The sequence below is a fragment of the Sycon ciliatum genome, chromosome 5 (assembly GCF_964019385.1).
Source record: "Sycon ciliatum chromosome 5, ocSycCili1.1, whole genome shotgun sequence".
NCBI classification, from domain to species: domain Eukaryota; kingdom Metazoa; phylum Porifera; class Calcarea; order Leucosolenida; family Sycettidae; genus Sycon; species Sycon ciliatum.
In genome coordinates, this window is record NC_088647.1 from 35,633,820 (window position 1) to 35,654,967 (window position 21,148).

A 21,148-nucleotide genomic window follows, 5' to 3' on the forward strand; every position below is an offset into this window, starting at 1 on the left:
GTGGTGCTCGTACTGGTGTTGCTGCTGCTGCTTATGGTGGTATGAAAATATTGAAATAATGTTTTGTGCAAAATGGGAGGGGGGTCATGGAGCAGAGGCATAAAGCCACAGCATTTGCTGGTACATCAATGAACACTAGAAGTACAACACAAACCCGCTAAAAGGTACATCAATGAACACTAGAAGTACAAGAAGTACAACACAAACCCACTAAAGGAACCATGAACTGCAGTAGGGAAGATCATAGCAACCACACTTCATACAATGTACTTCAAAGCAATACTCAAGTGTGAAATGTGATGCTTTTGAGCACACACTGAGCATCTCAAAGCACTCACCTTCCAGGTACGCTGTCGGTTTCAGGGCAGCGCTGGCGTTCAGGCCGACAACTGGATTGCCGGCGAAATCCGCGAACGCATCGTCAGACAAGTACAGGTATGACGTCTCGACGCTGCGTCCGATCGGGTAGGTCGAGCGTGTCAGCTTGCTCCGATCGGCCTGTGTTAGTTGTATGCCCACGATTGTGCTGAGTTCGCGTTGCAGTGACACTGCCACCGTTCCATTTTCCAGGCCAATGACCGCCGTCAGGTTGGTTCGGGTCTCCTGATTTTGCAATTCAACGCCGGCGAAGTTCAACGAACGCGGATCAACGGCTTCACTGAACGTGATCTGGATCTGCCCCACGTCCAAGTCCATCACGAATGACAGCACGACCGGATCGATGGCGTCTTCGGTGTAGTTCTGGGCAGCCAAGGCCAGACCGTCAAGGACAGCCGCAGACGGATTGTTGAACGTGTCCGCAATCATGCCGTACGCCGCCAGTAGATAGGTGTCGTTGCCACTCGTCGCTAAGTTGCGTGTGGCTTTGATACGATTCGTGTCGTAGTCCGACAGCTCGACAGCGATGGCAGTGTCAAAGGAAGTGTTCTGCGACGGCTGGCTGTTGATCAATGAGTACTTAGCCGTGGTAAGCGGTAGGTCAGCAGTGCTACTGTTTCTCTGCTGGAGAGTAAGTCGCGAAGGCACAAACCTCAGTGGGTTCACTGCTTCGTCGAAGAACACAGTGAGCGTAGGTGCAGTGTTCAGGTCTATATCGAACGCCACCGCCCGCGGTGTAATGGTGTCCGGGACAAAGTCGGTAGCTTGAAACGGCAAGACAGCAGACACGCTGTCCACATAGCGCCCATCGAAGTCTGTCGCCATGGTGCCGTTGAAGCTGACAAAGGTATTGTCCGTGCCAGTGGCCATGTTCATCAGTACTTGCACAGCGATGAGGTCTTCCCTGGAAATCGGTATGGATATGTCGTAATCGTACCCTGCTGCTGGGCTCGGAGCAGTCAACTTCTTCAGTGACAGCGAGTCATTACCGAACGCATCCGAGTGCAGCTGGAGCGTGCTCGCATCCACAGAACTGGAGTCGACGAGATCGGAGAAAGTCAATACCAGCTGGGATACGTTGGCATCGAAGACAAATCCTTCCAGGCGTGGTGCCGTGTGATCCACAAAGAAACCACCCGGCTGTAGCAGATAGGAGAAGTTGCTCGCCTCGATGACATTGCTTGCTGGATCCCTAACTGCGTCTTTGCTCACTAGCAGATGTGAAATATTACCTGCCAGAACGTCGGAGAGTTTGATGTCTCTTGCATCCTGCCGGGTGAGCAAGATCTCCACTTCCAGCTTGTCAGCGGTGTTGATGTAGCTTGGGGTGCCACCACTCAGCGACAACCTGACAGGTCGGAACACAGACGTGTTTGTCATGTTGTGCAGTGGCTCACTCAGCAGCACCAGCTGGCTGTACTTCAGCGATGCGGTGTCAACAGGCTCGTCGAACAGAATACGAATTGTGTTGTTGTCCAGGTTGTAGTGTGTAAAGGCCAGAGCGTGTGGTGATGTGCGGTCTTGCTCCACGTGTGATGCTTGAAGAGACCTGCTGGGACTAATGCGTGCAGCAATGGCCACTCCGCTGACGTCGGTTACGAGCTGCGTGTCGTGGGTCAGCCAAGTGTTCGTGACGTCCGTCGCCATGGCAAACATGGCTTTCAGGGCGTTGGCGTTCTCCAGGGAGATGTTGACGGACACGCTGAGGCCGTCGGCGCTGCGCGATGCCGGGTTTCTGGTCGAGAAGAGCCTGACCGCCTGGCCGTGACCCAGCCCGGAGCGGGTCTGCTGTATGGTGATGGCACCAATATCAAGAGAACTTAACCGCACGACCTCGTCGAACGACAACTCCAGCACATCGGTGTTCAAGTCGAGAGTGAACGATTGGAGAACTGGAGGTGTTGTGTCGCGTACAAAGCTGACAGGCGTGTATGTTGCACCAGTGCCGCTGGCCGGCTCGACAGCCACCACAAACACACTGTTCATGTCGGTCAGAAGGCTGGAGTTGAAGCGGATCACGCACGACGCCCGGTCCACGCACAGACCAATGTCCAACTTGATGGCATTGAGGTCGTCGGTCGTCAGCGAAATCGTGATGGACGTCGAGTCCGCAACCGAGTGTGTACCCCCGGTGATGCCCACGCTAGAAGAGATGGACGAGAAATTGCTATAGAGCAGCATGGACTCCTCGAACACGCTGGCCGCCAGAACGGTCTCGTCGAACAGAAGAGTCACACGGCCGCTATTCAGGTCAAACTCAGTGAAGCTGGACAGAACAGGCGCTGTAGTGTCAGCAGTGAAGCCGTCAGAGGCAATGCTTTTTGCTGATGTAACGGCAATGGTGTTGATGTCATTGTCGGACATGTCGGCAATCAGGAAAGCCTGCGGTGCAAGATTGAGAGCGACAGAGCAGTCGGCAATTGATGTGCAAAGGGATAGCCTCTTGATCTCGTTCAAGTCACCAGTAGAGAGAAGCAATGGAAGGTCGGTTCTGTAGCGGACCGAAGGCGTCAACTGTGTGGCGTTTGTTAGTGTGTACGAAACAGTGCTAAAGCTTCCGGTATTCTGGAACCTAAGCTGCTGCACATCAAATGATGTCGTGTTGACCGTTTCATCGAAGACCAACGTCAGCTGTCCGGCATCCAGATCCAGACGGAAGGAGTCCAGATTCGGGTTTGTCTGGTCGGACTTGTAGTTTTTGGTTTGCTGCGCGTCGTACGGCGGAACCACCACGAGCATGTTGGAGTTCATGTCGAGGATAGCAGTCGGTGTGGCACTGATGTACGTGTTGCTGCGGGCTGTCGCGAGACTACGCCGCGCTTTGACAGCGTTCAGATCGACGCTGGACAGCGTGACAAGTATGTTGGTGGTTGAGCCGATCACAAACCGACTCGTTCCGCCGGTTAGCCTGAACGGAGTGGTGGCGGAGGTGTTCTGATCCAGTAGCGTCAGCTGAGACGGCTGGAAAGCGGTCAGGTTGACACTCTCGGAGAATGACAGCGTAAGCGTGCCCGTGTTGAAGTCGGTGTCGTAAGAATCCAGCGTGGGTGACATCATATCGGCCGTGTGTATAGCTACCAGCAGTGCATACGACTCATTGATCGTCTGCAGCGGGTTATTGTTCAGATCGCGGATGACACCGGCCGTGGCCGAAAGCGCCGTGTCCGGTCTCTCAGTGGCCACTTGCGTCTCGGCCGTGATGCGATTAAAATCACTGTCCGACAGGTTGATCACAACCTCAGTGCCGTCAGTACTGCCGGAGGTGGACGTGAAAGTGAGCGGGACCGCCACTTTGGGTACCAGCTCTCGCTCGTGCAGCACCAGACCGCCGACGCTGAGTGAGTTTGCGTCGACGGCCTCGGAAAATGTCAGATTGAGCGTGCGATGGTTCAGGTCGACGCTGAAGCGCGTGATCCGCGGTGACACCGTATCCGGTATGAACGTGCACGACTGTCGTCGGCTGCCCGCCTGCGGGTTATCTATGATCAGGTTGCCAGCCATGTCGCGAGCCGCCGGGCTGCCGAGCGATATGTACGACGTGAAGCCGTTGATTGCCAGCTGCGGGCGCAGCTTCAGGGCGTCGGAGTCGCTCTGTGACATCTGCAGCACCACGGTGGTGGCGTCTGTGTCCACGGCCATGCTGGACTGCTGAAACGTGTACCTAACGCCGGGATCCAGCGAGGTGTCGTGAATGGAAATCTGCACATGCATGCATGCAGAGGATAGGCACACACGTAGAACACACACAACCCGCACAATCACATCAGCACTAACACTACACATTCTAATGCACAGGTGGTGTACCTGCAGTGGCGAGGAGCCAGACATACAGTAACCACCTCTGGGTCAAAGCCCAAGTTGGGTTGGAAAGGTCTCCTGGAGCATTACTGCACAGATTGGATTAGCAAAGTCACTGCACCCCCCCCCCCCCCCCCACACACACATACCTATTCCCGTGTTCCAGTGGTTGGAGAATGCACATGCATATACGAAGACTAGCACTAATAGTACTATCACTACTACACTTCTGGCCAGAGAAATCCAACCTCCTGAATTCGGTAGCACCACGTTCGAGTGCACAGAACAGTTGGTGTAGTGCTAGGGCTGCGTATTGCCCAGCGCTACTATTAATTTAATCCAACCTCATATATATTATATATGAGGTTGGATTTCTATGGCCCGTACCGTGCTAGCACAGCTGCGTACCGGACATGACAGCTGTGCACGTATGGAATGGTGTAATGGTGTAATGGTACAGGTGTTAGCCAGACACTAAGTGTACTACATGCATGGACTACCCGGGTACAACTGCACACCGGCAACTGGTCAGTTTTACAGCTGGCTCTACTATAGTCTAGTGGGATTTCCCGACCACAGCAAGAGAACAAGTGCTATTCTCCTCTTTTAAAACAACGAGACAAGCCATATCCACCAATGCCAAAATAAGAGAATCCAGAATCTAGTGTAACGCACCAGAATCTCATACACTCCTACCCCTATAGATTATTTATTATTTATTTTATTTCAAGCAATACATGGCAGGGGTAGCCAATGACCACTTTGCGTAGCGATGGCATCAACACACGCTGCACAGTTACCTGTGTTGGATTCAGCATGTCGGCATCCATTGTCTCCGAGAAGCTCATGGACAGCTGGCCCAGAGCCATGTTCAGCGTGCAGGCGAGGAACTCCGGCCGAATCTGATCGCGCGTGTAGTTATGCACCTGCAGCGCGGCCAGCGACTCAATGGTGGGCAGGGAGAGCAGCCGTGTCAGATTGTTGCCGGCCATGTCCTTCACGGTGGGCTCAAACGCCTGAAGGTACGTGTCCAGTTTCTGCCAGACACACAAAGAAACACGGGAACATGATAAACATTAAACACCCTAGTTCATACTTGCAGTACATTGTATTATATGTATGAACTAGGATGTTGCGACTTCGACGAGTGTGTAAACTGGGTGACTCAGCAGGAAGCAGGAGCTCGACACTAGGAGCAGCCGCCTTTTTTCATAACTCATGTACATCGGTAATTTAGTCCTTTGGCTCCATAACACGACATAAGACTACTAGTACTCGTGGGAATGCTTCACTGTGAACTGATGATCTTACATTCGTTGCCAGAGTGGACCGAGCCTTGATGTTGTCCAGGTCTTGCTTGGCAGTCGTGTTGGACAGGACCACTTGGACGATGTTGCTGTCCTCCGTGGATGAGAAGCTGGACAGGCCCGGCACGTAGAACGACGTGAAGCCCGTCTCCGCGTTCACCAGTCGAAGGTGCTGGACCTGAAATACAAACACACAAGTGGCCGACAGACGATGGTCGCATCCTCGCCGATGTGGTCCACTACATGCTTTGCACAAAGTCTGAACCCTTACTGTAAGATGAGCTGCTTCCTCGTTGGAACTCTCTAGGACATTACAACTTTCAGGGTTTTTTTTTCAATTCAACCGTCGCACATCTATCACATTGGCGTCGGACGGTACACAACATAGGTGCGGCCGCATGAGTAGGTGTGGGTCCAGGGATTCCCCTCCCCGGAAAATTGCAGGCATGGGTCCGGGGATCCCCCTCCCCGGAAAATTGCAGGTGTGGGTCCGGGGATCCCCCTCCCCGGAAAATTTTAGGGAAATTGGGTCCAAATAGCCTACTGTACAGCGTGAAATTTTCGCGGCGTTTTTAGTTCGCGTTTTCAGAATCCGGACAGGTTTGCGAGGTTTTAATTTTGCGATTGCAGAATGGCATTCTTGCTAAACCTGTGGCGTTCTTGCTAAACCTTTCATGGATCTCCTTTTCGCGCTGTCTAAATTTCGCGATTTCCACGCGGTCGCGAATTTCGCAGAAATTAGACCATCGCAATAATTTCACGGTTTACAGTATACTTCGTTGCTTCAAAAGTCACAAGATGAAATTATTGGTGTGGCTTTGGCCGGACCTGCCGCACCGGTTCCAACGCCCCTGCACATGATCATCGCATGGAGAGTAGCCACGTTGGTTCCAACACCACTCAACCCCTACGTCCTGCGTCTATGACACTGGCCACGTTTGCTCCTCTGTCCACATGCCATGTACACTTTCTACACGAATATAGTCACATGACAAAGATTTGAAACCACTTCACATCCGTAGACTAATCTTAGGCCATGGTAAAAAATAGAGTTGATTCTCAGGTCACGAGCCTACGAAAATCGGTGCGAGCGAGCAAATTTTAATTTTATTTCCCACAATTTTTTATTTCCAAAAATAGGGTCGACCGGTCACACATAGTACACGGTCACATGTTCACATATTCAGGCCAGGGAGTAGAAAAATACCGGTATTTTACGACTCCCTGATTCATGCCTTTCGCATTGACCGTTTTCATGCGCGCATATGCATGCATAGAAATATAAAAAATCGTCGGTGCGCCACCAAAAGTCGGTGCGCGCGTACTTGAGAATCAAAGATAATTTTTACCAGGGCCTTATGCAGGGAGTGGCAAGGACATACCTGGAATGATGCAGCAGCCACTGTCTCGTCAAACGTCAACGCAAGCAGGCCCGTCTGATCCATATCGAGATCGTAGCTGATAATGTTGGGCTTGGTTGTGTCTGCAATGTACAGATCCACCTGTCCAGACAGCAAGCAAGTGCCCGGGTTAGAGATCAGAGTGAACGTGTGTAGGGTACAAACAGTGTACCCTACACGCGTTAGTAGTACTTTGAAGAACAGTTGATCTCCCCCCTCTTTCTTACTATTCTGGCCCCTGTCAATGTTCTACCCGTGAAAGGGCCTCAGCATATACATGTAGGTCAAAGCGTGGCGTTGAACCGATGCATGCACTCTGTACATGTTGTATACATGCCAATGCAGGCATTTCAGTGGATAGAACTATGCACAATTCAGCATGGCAAGTTTGATTATGGTGGTGTGTTACATAAAGCCATACTTGACATAATCGATCCAATCGTCACCCCCTTCTGTATGATTAGCTGGGAAGCAACAAAGCTCTGGGGAGGGTGGGGAGGGGGATCAACGGTACTGTATGGTAAAGAAGACTTTGCAAACTATGCCGTTGGGCTAAACACACAGGTAGTGACCACAGGTTTGAGAACAGCTTAGTTGGGGTACATTCAGCCCTGGACCTTGGAATGATAACCGAGAATCACAACACACACACACTCACACACGTACTGACCGGGTGAGCTTGGCCGCCGGACTGTGCCACGAGAGCATTTCCGTCGACGTCGGCCGCCAGAGCGCTTGACCAGGCCAGGAAGGTGTTGGCTTTATCCGTGGCCAGGCCGCGGTTGCGCTGCAGCGCAAACAGGTCGGACTGTGACAGGAGGAAATTGATATCGGAACCGGCATCACCTGTTGACAAGAGAACACCCTGCACACCAATGCTGTGCGTGGCAGTCGGTGAAGACGCGCTCGACTGCAGCCAGAAATAGAGACACAGAGAACATACCATGAACAAATGACAGACAGTCCTGACGTCTTGGGGGGGGGGGGGGGGGGGGGGGGGCTGTGAAAAAGTGCCCCCCCCCCCACACTCATTTTCCGATTGTCGTGCTTTTCATGCAATTCAACGAAAATGCAGTCGAAAGTCACTATTAGATGGTTCATAACGGCACCTTTATCTGGGGTAAAGTCGGGGATTCGCCCCATACATTGCATTTAGAGTGGCAAGACAATATTGGAAAGTGGAAAAATGGATACGGGGTAACTGTTTCCCCCATGCCTGCCCCCCCCCCCCCTACTATTTTGACCTGGCTAGAACCCTGCTAACAGATCACTACCCACCTGGATTCGTATCACCCTCGTATCGAGCGTCAACAGGTCGACCGTTTCCGTCAGGCTCAGGAGCAGGCGGCCAGCGTCCATATCCAGCATAGTGGACGAAACCCGCGGCCGAGTGGTATCCTCCACAAACTGATTGACTTGCTGTGCCCGGCCGTTCGTAATGGCAATGGCATCGGTCTCGAAGATATCATCGATAACATTCGCGGTCATGATCAGGTAGGTAGTGGAGGTGTTGCGTGCCAGTGCACGCAGCTTCTTCAGCTCGTCGAGGTCGAAACGAGCAATGTTGACGACCAGCGTGAAGTCGATGGCTGTGCGTGTGTACGTCAATGCGCTGAACGTGTAACGCGATTGAGCGTCGGTGACGGAAACCTGCGGCGCGTTCTGCAACGTCACCGTATCTGGCCGGAAGCTCGAGCCATTGATGGCGTCGTCGAACGTCATGTTCAGCAAACCAGTGTTGAGATCCAGCGAGTAGCGGTCCAGACGCGGCTGCTTGCGGCTCACAATGTACATGGTGGCCTTGATGGCCGAGCCGGCAGGGATGGCATCCATCGGGTTGTTGCGCATGTCGTGCGTGGCACCGTCGGCGATGCTCCAGAGAAACGTGTTGTCCTGGTTCTGCGCCAGCTCCGTGTTCAGTTTGACCTGGGTCAGGTCCACCGTGCTCAGGTTGAAACTCAACGAGAGAACGCCGTCCGGAGGGGGATTGCGTGACAGGCCGCCGTCCGTAGAGAATACGTGCGATTCGGCGGTGAGCGCCTGAGACGATCGTAGGGCCAGGAGCTGCATGCTGGTGCGCGACGGGCGGATTGGCTCGTCCCAAGTGATGACGATGCGACTCCGCTCAAAGTCTATAGTGAACGCACTGACCTGCGGTGGCACAGTGTCACCGGTGTACGTCGTGATTTTGGAGGCGTTTGCCACGGAAATAGTCCTGACGGGGTTTGCCGTAAGTGCCAGATCACTCGCCAAGCTACCGTTGATTGAAAGATAGGTGTTGTTGCGATCAGTGGCCAGCAGATCGCTGCTCTTTAGGGCGTTGAGATCAGCCGCATCCAGGAGCAGTGAGAGTCGCTGTCCATCGCCGCTCAACACTCGTCCGCCAGTGAGCTGCCGATGGTGCAGGGCAGACGACGTATTGGCATTGGGCGCGGACATCACTGAAATAGCTGACGGCGAGATGCTAGCGCTGTCAATGGGTTCGTTGAAGCTCAGCACGAGCATGCCATTGTTGAAGTTAATGCTGGACGTCTGCAACACCGGACCACTGTCGTCGACGATGAAGCTGCTCAGCAAACGAGACAGCGACGTCACGCCGTTCGACAGCGGACTCATGCGATTGCCGGCCATGTCGGCCACGAAGAACTCTGACAGCGTGATCCAGCAGTCGGCAATGGATGAGCACACACGTCGCATCAGCTTCAGCCGGTTGAGCTCGCCGTCGGACAGACGCACGGTGACGTTGCGTCCGTTGCCGGTGATCGGTGTGACCTGACGCACGTCAAAGTACTCCAGACTGTCCAGCGAGGTGACGTGATGCTGCAGTCGCAGACTGGGCGCGCTGGCCGATACGTTTAGCGCTCCGAGAAGATTCACGGGCTCGTCAAACACCAGACTCAGCTCACCGCTGTCCAAGTCGAACAGCTGGAAGGAGATCACCGCCGGAGCGATGCTGTCCTGGAATAGATTACCCACACGTCCAGCACTGCTCGGAACAGACTCCAGTGAGCCCTTGGTGACGTCCACAATGCCGCTGTTTGCACGCACGGAGAGGAACGTCGTCGTGCCGTCCTGCCCGGTGGCCAGACCTTGGTTGAGCTTGACGGCATCCAAGTCCAGCGTATTCATTGTCATCTCCACCGTTACGGCGTCCAGCAATCTCGGTGAGCATGGCGCGCTCAGTCTGTGCCGCTGTACATCTGCGTTGATCACGTCTGCGTTTTCACGGTTCTGTATGGTGAATGCCGTGCAGTCGAAGCTGCCCAGCTGTAGTTGTTGAGCGTCTTGTGGCCGTATGACAATGCGCCCAGTGTCCATGAACAGGTCCCAACCGTTCTTGCTGAGCGGCAGCTGGCCACGCGCGGGCCCTGTGCATTAGAAGAGAGAGGTGTGTAAGTAAGTGTGTGTGTGTGTCCCATAGTTTGGGGATTTCAGAGGGTGCTGCTCGTCGAGCAGTTCAATACCCAGTTGAGTCATCTTTCCAAGATTCCTTTTGAGTTTCTCTCCCCTCTCCGGGGAGACCCACGTGACCAGTTTTGGCAGTGAGCAAGTACAAGTGTGTGTGTGTGTGCGTGCGCGCGTGTGCGTGCGTGTGTTACGTGTGTGTACGTGTATGTGTATGTGTGTGTGTGTGTGTGTACGTCCGTGTGCACATGTGTGTGTGTGTGTGTGTGTGTGTGTGTGTGTGTGTGTGTGTGTGCGTGTGTGCGTGTGCGTGTGCGTGTGCGTGTGCGTGTGTGTGTGTGTGTGTGTGTGTGTGTGTGTGTGTGTGTGACTGCTTCTGGCTAGATTACCTCTTGTGTAATCAATGGTGCTAGTGAAGCTTATATCAGATCCACTCTGATTTAGCCACCCACACTAGTACCAAGTATTACCTTCACTGGGGGCAGGGGTACCTGCAGTTGGATCCCGGGACGGATACCCTGATGCCGTCAATCCTTTTTCTGCACCTTGTCCTCACCCACTTACTGAGGTGTGGTGAGCCCATAAGTGGGATCATTTCAAGTCCACCCTAGTTTGGGGATTTCAGGGGGTGTCGGCCGTTGGGCGGTTCAATGGCCAATTGAGTCATCTTTCCAAGATTCCTTTTGAGTCTCTCCCCCCTCTCCCGGGGAGACCCACGTGACCAGTTTTGGCAGTGAGCAAGTACAAGTGTGTGTGTGTGTGTGTGTGTGTGTGTGTGTGTGCGCGTGTGCGTGTGTGTGTGTACGTGTGTGTGCATGTGTGTGTACGTGTGTGTGCGTGCGTGGGTGCATGCGTGTGTGCGTGCGTGTATGAGAGAGCACAGAATCACCGCAGTGTGAATATGCAAGTTGCCAAAAGGAACTGCAGTACAGTAGGTTGAAACCCGGTGTGCAGAGTTGAATCCATTTCGTTTGTCCACCGCAGACCCCACAGTACAGTTCGCACATGTTAGCGTGTATATAGTGTATCACAGAGCTCCTGATCAACGATGCAAACTCTCCCCATTCATACAACAAACGCCTGGGAACATAAAGGTCATTTTCCCAGAGACAATGTGTTCCTACAGTGATGGGGCCCAAAGCCTGCAAATGCTTGCCCGCAATGTACAGAAAGATCACCTCGCTTTTCCAGGGTGGGACATCAGGACCTTCGACTACGAATGCAACTAACTGTTACTTGCAAGGTCTGGCTGGTGGGTCCCTTCCCCCCTTCCCGAGTGAGGTTGAAGCTCTACACTGCATTGCAGGGTCAATTTGAGATGCGATTCGTGGAAAGCGATTGTCGTCGTAATTGGTTTGTACAGCTAGCAATCAGTATCTTGTTTCAGACAGGGCAGATCCACGCAAGAATCAATCACTTACCCGCTACGAGCAAGATAACGGTCAGAATCAGTATCCAGCAGCTGGTGAGTTGTCCGGTAGGCGAGCGTACCTTCGTCATGGTTAGCGACTGGGAGAGTAACCGGTGCGGCATTGCCGATCCGTTGCGTTGTAGTCACGCGCGAATTGCGCGGCCGTCGAATGGGGGGATGAGAAAAGGGTGGTCGGTGAGCCGAGACGACCGTGTGCGAACACCACACGAATGTCGCCTGGCTGGTCAATACGCTCAGCAGCGATTTGCTACCGCACCAGGCGAGTAGCTGTCGCTCACCAGCAAACAGTTGAGCACTTGCAAACACTAGCTAGTGCTGCTACCACCGAGCGATTGCCAACGAGAAGGCGTCGGTAAAAGGAGGCTGTTGAGTGTTGTTAGCAGCTCGCACCGTTGCCAGTGCGCGCCTTGTCAATGATTTCACCTCTGTCAGAACGCCTCCTGGATAAGGCTGGCCTTGTCGCGTCGTCGCTATCTCGAATGGTGATATTCGGAACCAGGGGAGGGGTTTCCTCGTCTCACTGGGCCGTCAGAGAGGCCTTCGTCACTTGAAAGACAAGAAAAACTCTTCCAACCGAACAATCATCGGTTGCGAATGGTCGTAAACTGGAGCAAGACCGCCGGCCGCTCAGCCTCATACATGGCATGGTGGGATGTGGACTCCGCGGGTCCGGTACTGCGGTAGAGACTGTGATGCATGCAGTGCAATGGCCAATGATCATTGTAGCGACAGTTGCCGAGATGATCAAGCTCGGACGTACCGGTGCAGTGTGGTGATATGCACTCTCTCGACTCAGGTCTAGATCTCTGTGGCGACGGTATGGTCGTGATCTGATGCCTATGCCATGGCATTACATACTTCGTTTCAGCGGGTGCCAGTCAAACCGCCACGCATGCGCACAATGAAGAAAACAAGGTGAGTGACACTGACTGAGTCTGTACTGACTCAGCGACTGTACCGGTCTGTAGGGCCTTCCCTATCAAAATACTACTACTACTACTACTACTACTACTGTCTGTATAACTGTCAAGTATGGTGTAGAGACAAGATATACCTGTAACCATGTGTACTGGACTGAGTCTGTACTGACCCTATAAATGGCCTATTCGATGAAATCCGACGGGTGTCAAGGCCGTTGCCATGTCAACTAACAAAATAGCTCGTATTCAACTCGGGATCACAATCATGTGCACTTCAAGAATTGTCTGTTAATGTTATGACTATGCCTGCTGCATTGCATTTTCCAACCAGAGCATGAGCTACAAAAGTGGTACAAAGTAACACAGTTCGGTTGTTTCACAATACTAGTGACTACTGGCTGCTGCTTCACTCTCTAGATCACTACCGCCAGTAACCACCGTTATAACCGCTACTGTATCACATCAACCATGTCAACTGAGAATCAAGACAAAAACAGTTAAAACACTGACTGTGGCGGCAGGCCAAGCCGGGGACGGGCCGTCACCATACGTATCATGGTCCCATGGCGACCGACATTAGACTGCACGCGTGCATAGTCGGATCGCGTCTCTGGTTATCATGGTTATACTGACTTATTGTACTTTGTCTTTATACTAATTATAGAGTTTTGTGGACAAGCCATGCGGCGCCATTGGTTAGCCACTGTCATTGAGAGCATAGGCCATCGGGTGCCCGGTGTTCTATTGTGATGAATGTGGATCGGGTTGGCAGATAGTGGACGGTGGTAGGCAAGCTACGCCAAGAATCCAGTTCCCATCTCTTCTTTTCTTCGGTTGATAGCTGGCTTCCTGTCGCGAATTGCGTATGCTTCACGGATCCGGAGCCTCAGGTCACCCCGGACCCTAGGCATATGCGGATAATGCCGGCAGAAAAATTGGCAGAATTCGGTACTTTTTCTGGTAAGTTTCATGCATGTTTGGTATGTGGATAAAAAAAATGGAGCAGAATTCGAGGAATTGCCCGCCATAAGGTTTGTATGGTTCTGCCAATTTCACTGTTTTTCGAGCAGAATCTCAGCCACCTTTTCGAGCATTATCCGCCAATGCCTACACTCATCCCCCTCTGTGAGCTGGACAATTTCGTACCCAATCTTTGGAGTGATGCTCAGGTGTTCTCTAGCATAGTGCACACCGAATGCAGACTTCTTGTCTTTAGACTTTGCAGCATTCGTATGTTCTTGAGCCCGGGTGTGCATTTGTCTCCCAGTCGAGTCGACGTATCTATCGCGACAGAGTTTGCACGTAGCTTCATAGACCGCAAAACTGCAAGTGCACTTCTTCCTGGTCATGGGGCATTCGCGCATTCGCGCATTTCTCCGATTCTCCTTTTTTTCTTTGTAAGTTCTTGGATGGTTGGCGGCCGAGGGTCGTGTTTGTTTACTGCTGTTTCTTCTTCGGGCTCGCGCTTTGGTGATGTGTTCTGCTGAATAGCCGTTGCCTGCAAGTTTGTCTGAGATGAGGCATCTGGCTGCCTCCGCAAACTCAGGCGTGCTGTTGTCTGGTACCCGTTTGTATTCATTGTTAATGACCGCCATCTTAACCGCCGTTGGATGGTGGGAATCTGCGTGTAGTGTAATTCCTTTGTTTGCTTCTTTTACGTAGAGCTTGTGCGTGACTTTGCCGTCGGGAAGAATTTTCAGTCTGATATCAAGGATTGGTAAGAAACCATCTTCGTCCGGTAACTCCAGTTCAAATTTGATTGTCGGGTGTTTTCCGTTCAGTTTGGTCAGTAGAGACTGTGCTTCCGCTGGAGTGTCAACAGCAGTTCCCGGGTTGTCTACGTAGCGAACGAACACTGGCAATGGCGGCGAGATGTCTCTGTAGATGTGGCGCTGTTCGAAGCGGTCCATGACGATGATGGTTAATTAATCAAGTACTTGTAGGAAAAAGGAGCAAGAAACTACAAGATACCCTATACTGTCCACTAACACCACCAGTTACTGGACGCTGAATTAGCTCACGCGATGACATTGCACGACACTGACCAATCAATAGTACTGACGTTCTACAACTAACTGGCAACCAGCAAACCAACAACCTTCCAACTTGGAAGGTTCTTAAGTCATGAAATAAGAAAGCGGAAGGTTAGCGCACTCCAGACGAAGACAAACGAACTAAGAAACTCAGGCTAAGAATGTTAGCTATCATTATGACAAGATGAGGATGATGAAGACGACGGACCACGGCGCAGAATGGCCACGGTTCACTTCGACAGCGCGAAACAACGACCCGTGGCACCCAACTTGGGAGGCTCATGTTATCAGGGATAACCAAAAGAGGGGAAGTTACGCGATCACGAAGCAAGACCGACTGGACGGCACTATCTCTTCGTACTATACTACATGAAGAATGGAACTTCCCCTTTCTTATCTTATTTCGTAACTTAGAACTTTCCAAGTAACTACCGACAGTTGGAAAGCTGTTGGTTTGCGCATTCCCGACGTGACGCGGCCAAGCATCAGGTCGTTGAATGTCAGTATCACATCAGTCAGTGTTGTGCTTTCTGACTCACCAGTATCCTGCTTGTAATAGCGTTGGACAAAAATGGATAACTTGTAAACTTACAGTATGCAAGGGTGACGGGTCCCTGATTCGAGTCCTGGTGGTGACAGTCAATTTTTCTTCAGACTTTTCTCGTTCGCGTCTTTCCCTCAAACCAGTGAATATTGTAAACTTTTATGGTCGTCTATTTTTTATTTTTAGTCCTTGGCTCTCCATCCAAGCAATTCTACTGCTCCCTAGTCTTTTTTGCCTGTGTTGTGCAATCATGTGGTTGTGCTGCTGCTGCTGATGATGATGATGGTGCACAGGTGGTGAGTCATCTCTCTTGCAGCGAGTGAATTCACAAAGTGTGATACAGGATGTGAAGAACCATTCAAGGTAAAAAAGCCATATGAAAAAAATGGTGTACAGTTTTCGTGGAGACAGAAATAACCAACACAATAAATAAGGCAAGGTGCGCATTCAATACACACACCTTGGCATAGGTTTAGGTATCCTTTATAAAAACTTTAGCTTGTGATTGCAACTGTTTTTTTTTTGGGTTTTTTTCACAAGTGAACCAATCAATCAAAAGCAGAAACCGTGAAAATGCTACACCTGTGAAGTTTTTTTGGATTTATAGTGGCTTTTGTTTCTCACCTCTCATTGTTCGCATTGACACTTGTACTATTTAAAAATGTTCACCTCAAGCTCACGGCATTTTGAGTATTTTCCTGTATTGTGTTTATTACCGTACTGGCAATATATGTTGCCGCAGTGAGGCCATGAAGCGTTACATTGGCACATGTTTGCCGCACGCAGGGCGTTACATGCAAAATCGCACAGGAGCCGTTACACAGGTTTCTATATTGCCGCAGTCCTTTTTTTGCTATTGCCGCATCACTTTTTTGCTATTGCCGCATCATTTTTTTGCTTTTGCCGCATCATTTTGAGTGAAAAGATCGCCGCACCCCGCCGGACGCGCGTTACGAACTCAACGACAATTTGTCGCACTAGCCTGGTCGCGCGTTACGCCGCACCCCCCTGCGTTACGCATTACGCGGCAACATATATTGCCAGTACGGTACTCGTTGACTGACGATTATCTTTGCCCCAAACTGATATTGAAGTTGCCAGAACTTCGGCAGAAGGCATCCAGAGCACTTGATGATGGTGGTACTTGGTAGTGGTGGAGGTGGTGGCAGCGATGGTGGTGGTGGCAGCAGTGGTCAATATTGTATACGTTCAAACAGGGATATGGACAATGGTTCGCTATACGAGTTCGTTATGTGGAGTCGACTATAATTATAGCTACATCATCCTGGTGCAGTCATGGTCACGGGTGGCAAGGGTGAACTGATCTATGTCACTTGGCTGAATATAATACGACAAAATGTTCACCATTAGGCATACCGTCAAACGTTAAACGCGCACTACAGCTTCCGCACGATTTCCATAGTCGTCAGACGTGACGTCTCACCATGCTCAGCCGGCCACGAGTAGATGATCTACATGGCTGGCTCTTTTCTACATAATCATTCTACAGCAGTGTTATGTAGATCTACGATGCATCTTGGCCTGTCCAGGACCATATTCGCAAAATATAGCATGTATGGTCAAAACGCTCGCACTATGGCAGCCTCCAAAAGGACGTCGGGACGGGGTTTCAGCTCTCTCTCTCTCTCTCTCTCTCTCTTTCTCTCTCAGCTCTTTGACTGCGAGTCAGTATCTCTCCAGGTCCTGTCTGACTTCATAACAAACGACTTTGCTGGCACGCACCAGGTCATGGCCACTAAACTGAACAAAGAGCAAAGTCACTTAGTGGCAGTTCAACCTGACTCCTGAGCACGGCAGAAAGACCGGCATCATCGCCTGATCGATTTCCTGTCGGTGCAGATTTAATGGGGAGAGCTGCAAGTGCAAACTTTGCTTTGGGCTCCTGATCATCTCGAGCTTCGTGAATTTGAGCTACAGCTCTTCACTTCAGATTTCACTTTCAAGCAAGACCTCAGATCAGTAGGTGCAGAGGCAACTGAGTCATAGTCGTGTACATGTAGTACTGTCAGTACCGGTACTTTCATTGGTTGGTTCACATCGCTCGTTCAAGCCGGGCAATCTTTTGGTCCCAAGCTGGCAACCCACAGCCTGTCACAGTGTGGGGCCTGACGACCTGTGGAATCACTCCAGTCTACACTTGCGGTAACTATTACTTCTACCTGCTACAGAAGGCTAAAACTGAAAAGTTAGTTGCACACGCTGGTGTTTTTTTTTATTGTGTACGAGTGGGACCACTCTGAGTCTTGCATCCACACACAGACTGACTGAAAAGGCCGTGTTGGTTGTTGTGTGTTGCACATGTCCCGGAACGGCCGAAGACCTTCCATACAGTGATACACGCACACCATCGTACACACGGTGTATCAGCAGACGCAGTGGTTTTGTTGGGCCGCTTGTTTATGTACGTCATTCGCAAGGAGGCAGTTTGAGTTTTCGTTTTCTTGTTTGCCGAGTTGCTGTTCTCTGTGGTAAGCCCGCAGTGACAGACGACGTTATGTCGGCCACCGCAGATACCACTACCGTAGAGGGTACGGAGCAGACGGAAATCGCAGTGCCTGGAGAAACTCAACAGCATCTTGACCAGTCAAACTTGTCAGATGTGGACCTTTCCAGCTCCCCGACCAAAGTCGACCGTGCCAGTCCAGCACAACAGAGAGCAGCTGAACATGTGGAGTCACCCGGCGATGGCACAGGCAAGTCAGACTTCTCGTTGCCCGACACAGAAGTCCAGGCGAGGTCTACAGTGCCAGTCGCTGCTCGCTTGCAGAGCTTCGCGACCTGGGGAATGACGAAAGTCAAATGTGCTCGTCAGTCCATGAACGAACGGTTTGGCAAAGTGACCAAAACAGTAGATACCCAGATGACAGAGCGCATAGAGAGCCTGCGCGAGGCGCAGCGCAACTACGTGCAGATCATGAACCTGGCCAAGAAGCTGTCAACGCAGCTGAGAGGCTTCCTGGAGACGCAGCGCAATCTGGGAGATATTTTCTCCGAGTACGGGGTGCGAGTGACGGAAACCGATCTGCAGGCGGAGCTGCTCCGCGGCGGCACGGTGCAGAGAACGGTGGCCAGAACAGGAGATGCATTGGTAGCGTCGCTGGACCACTTTGTCAGCAGCATCGGCACGCTGATCTCCAAGACGATGGAGGACACGTTCGCAAAGGTGCACGAGTACGAGGCGATGCGCGTGCAGTACGACGCTTTCCGCATCGACGTCGAGCAGCTGCAGACGTTCTGTGATGGTAACCCGGCCAACACAGCAAAGCAGGCAAAGCTAGAAGCGGCGCTGGTGGCGTTTGAGACGCAAAAGGAGCTCTTCACCGTCGTGCGCAACGAGCTGAACGTCAAGCTCAAGTTCCTGGATGAGAACAAGGTGAGCGAGTGGTGAAAAGGCGAAACCACTTTCATACAGAAATGGCTGGCGAAATACCACGCCTGTGTGTGGACACAGTGGGACTGTTCGCTTCAGAGAAGTGTAGAGAGCTAACTAGGCAGTCTAAGAAATGAGGATTGGGTCAGTGCCGAGCGCTGCCAGGCATCAATCGCTCGGCACTGAGTCGGGTACATGAATATGGGATGGCTCAATATCGGGGGGGGGGGGGGGCGGCGGGGTCTTATCTATCATGTTTTCGAAATTTGTTCTGTTCTACTCTACTCTACCAGCATAATGAATGGACAGATATATTGTACAGCACAATTGTATGCATCCTAAACAGGCCGATAATATGTAGGTCACAGCAAGAATTCATCCAATAGCAGAGTGTGCAAGTCGGCACCGATTTGGCAAAGCAGCTTTAAGCTGAATTCTGAGTTACCGTCGCATTTCATAAATCATCGAAGGCGCGATCGATCCGTCGCTGCAGCTTTATGACTTGGTCGGCGGCTAGGCACACACAAGGAATACACATGTTGCACTGTTTTCAACTCTTTTTAGATCTAGAGCTCCAGAGAGCAGTAAGGCCTAAGGGTCTCTTGCCAGTGCACATATTGTCCAGAAAATGCGTACCAGCGGTCTATTACTTATTAGGGCTTTGTCAGGGACAAGTCCTGCCGAATATAGAAAGCTGCCAGGCAGTTTTGGCATATACCTATATACCTTTCACCCCTTTGCTGAAGATGTGCCTGACAGGTCCCACATATTTGGTAGGATTTGTGGGTGCAGCTTTCATGCCTCCTGCGTGTATGTTACACTGAAGTTTCACTTTGTATAAACCTATCCGTATGAGGATAAACCAAGTGCATATCAGGGCGAAAGTCGCACTGCTCTGGCTGCTCCAGTTCCAATGCCAGAGCAACCGAATACAGCTCTTTATATCGGGCAGTACGTGACCTCCAAGGCACTAGTACTCTGTACTGTATGTTACAGTAAGTTTCATTCCGCATTTAGTAGTATGCACCGGGGGGAATTTCAGTATGGCATACCTTTAATAAGGGGACACACACATCTGTGCTTGCTAGCTGAAGTACTGTACATCCAAGGTCGTGTGACGGGAAAGGATGTGCAGAGTCCTGAGAAAAGTGCTTCACTTCCATTCCCAAGATAAAAGTATATTACATCAAGTGTAACAATCTCTTCTCCTCCGTGCGCTCTCATCTGACTACCCTTAGTAGCCATTACACACACACCAATAATTCAATGAAAGGGCTACGAGTACTTCAAGTCCTTCGAATGGTGCCGCTCACAACTTTCCTGGTACATCAAGTGTACTTAGGATGTTGAACTTTTACTGTGCATAGCAGACTGAGCGGAGGACGTTCAGGTTGGTTGTAACTCTGGATTTCATGCCGCTGGGCAATCATCAGATTTACAACCAAGCTGAACGTCCTCCGCTGAGTCTGCTATGTTCTGAGCTCTGTCTTTGACATTGAGCACTCTCTGCAGCTCGGAGATCAACGGATTTGAACTTTTACTGTACACGTGTCTTTGTGCTTCTCGCCGCTTGCAGATTACCGTCATGCAGAAGCAGCTTGTTCTCTTGCACAACGCAACGTCGGGCTTTTTCACTGGCGACATTGAGGTGTTGGAGCGCTGCCTGAAGTCGTATCACATCCGACGGCTGGACCTGGCCACCGCGCTGCCCACCAGCACCGAGGTCAAGTCCACCCTGCAAGAGCTGCCCATGAACAACGGCACAGGGCACTCGATCGACGAGTTCTGACTTCTCCCGTTTGGCACACTTCTGCTGCTGTGACGATACCGTGAGTGTGAACAGCCTTGCACAGCAGGAGTCCAGCATGAACGCGACGAAGAGGAGGGAGAGCAATTCGGTGCTCTCCGGCAGCTGTGAGCTCTCGACCTGACCACCGTTACATGATCTACACGATATTGTGTATGCACCGAGAGCGCCGTGGCCACGCTGCACCGGACCGCGAGTCCCTTATTCATTTTTTAATTCTGAAACGTTCACCAAAACTTACACCGCACATTTGTCAATTCATTCAATGCTGCGTTTTGATCGAGCCTGCAGTTTTGATACAGTTTACCCGGTGCATTGTCGCCACCGGAATGCGGTATGGCTGGCTGCGACTGGATGGGGAATAGCCGCTACCATTACTTTTGGATGCGTGTGGTTGTACCCCTGAATGGCTCACCAAGATTATTTATTCTTTGTCCATCTCATCCTTACTTTCGTATACATGATTCTCTTTTTTATTCTTCAAATCTCTTGCGTAGGACTCGTTATGGGTTGTTAGTGGTACAGCTGTATTGTTTTCCTATGGTTGTAGATGGGATTCTTTGTATTGGCCACCAGATGTGCTCACCGGTATTTTACATTGTTATCAATTCGCCCGTGTCGTCTTGTTTGTCAGTGACGGTGCTGACTAGGGACATTGCAACGATTGCGACCTTCCAGTACGTACATGTACTCATCTTGATGGTGCTTGTCACGAGGTGGTGTTGTTGTCGGG

The 21,148-nt window shown here is 51.3% G+C and overlaps 2 protein-coding genes across 2 annotated transcripts in view; one reads left to right on the top strand and one right to left on the bottom strand.

Annotated features, from left to right (window-relative positions):
* LOC135818495 (uncharacterized) overlaps nucleotides 1-12,355 on the bottom strand; it is a 55,857-nt gene extending 43,502 nt beyond the window's left edge. The window contains exons 1-7 of the mRNA XM_065331882.1: nucleotides 11,710-12,355; nucleotides 8,162-10,251; nucleotides 7,554-7,793; nucleotides 6,866-6,985; nucleotides 5,488-5,661; nucleotides 4,977-5,213; nucleotides 339-4,077 (exon numbers count right to left, since the gene is read on the bottom strand). Coding sequence (XP_065187954.1) covers nucleotides 339-4,077; nucleotides 4,977-5,213; nucleotides 5,488-5,661; nucleotides 6,866-6,985; nucleotides 7,554-7,793; nucleotides 8,162-10,251; nucleotides 11,710-11,821 — 6,712 coding nt within the window. The 5' untranslated portion in view covers nucleotides 11,822-12,355. The remainder of the gene's footprint in view (nucleotides 1-338; nucleotides 4,078-4,976; nucleotides 5,214-5,487; nucleotides 5,662-6,865; nucleotides 6,986-7,553; nucleotides 7,794-8,161; nucleotides 10,252-11,709) is intronic.
* A 4,492-nt stretch (nucleotides 12,356-16,847) lies between these two features.
* LOC135818498 (arfaptin-2-like) lies at nucleotides 16,848-21,115 on the top strand. The gene is made up of 2 exons (XM_065331885.1): nucleotides 16,848-18,611; nucleotides 20,185-21,115. The coding sequence occupies exons 1-2, from the start codon at nucleotides 17,733-17,735 to the stop codon at nucleotides 20,395-20,397; spliced, it is 1,092 nt and encodes a 363-aa protein (XP_065187957.1). The 5' UTR covers nucleotides 16,848-17,732; the 3' UTR covers nucleotides 20,398-21,115.
* Nucleotides 21,116-21,148: the final 33 nt, after the last annotated feature.

What these genes read in the sequence shown, in the direction of transcription:
- LOC135818498 (XM_065331885.1), top strand. Translation starts at nt 17,733, where the DNA reads ATGTCGGCCACCGCAGATACCACTACCGTAGAGGGTACGGAGCAGACG. An exon ending in AGTTCCTGGATGAGAACAAG is followed by an intron (nt 18,612 to 20,184) that starts GTGAGCGAGTGG and finishes CGCCGCTTGCAG; the next exon opens with ATTACCGTCATGCAGAAGCA.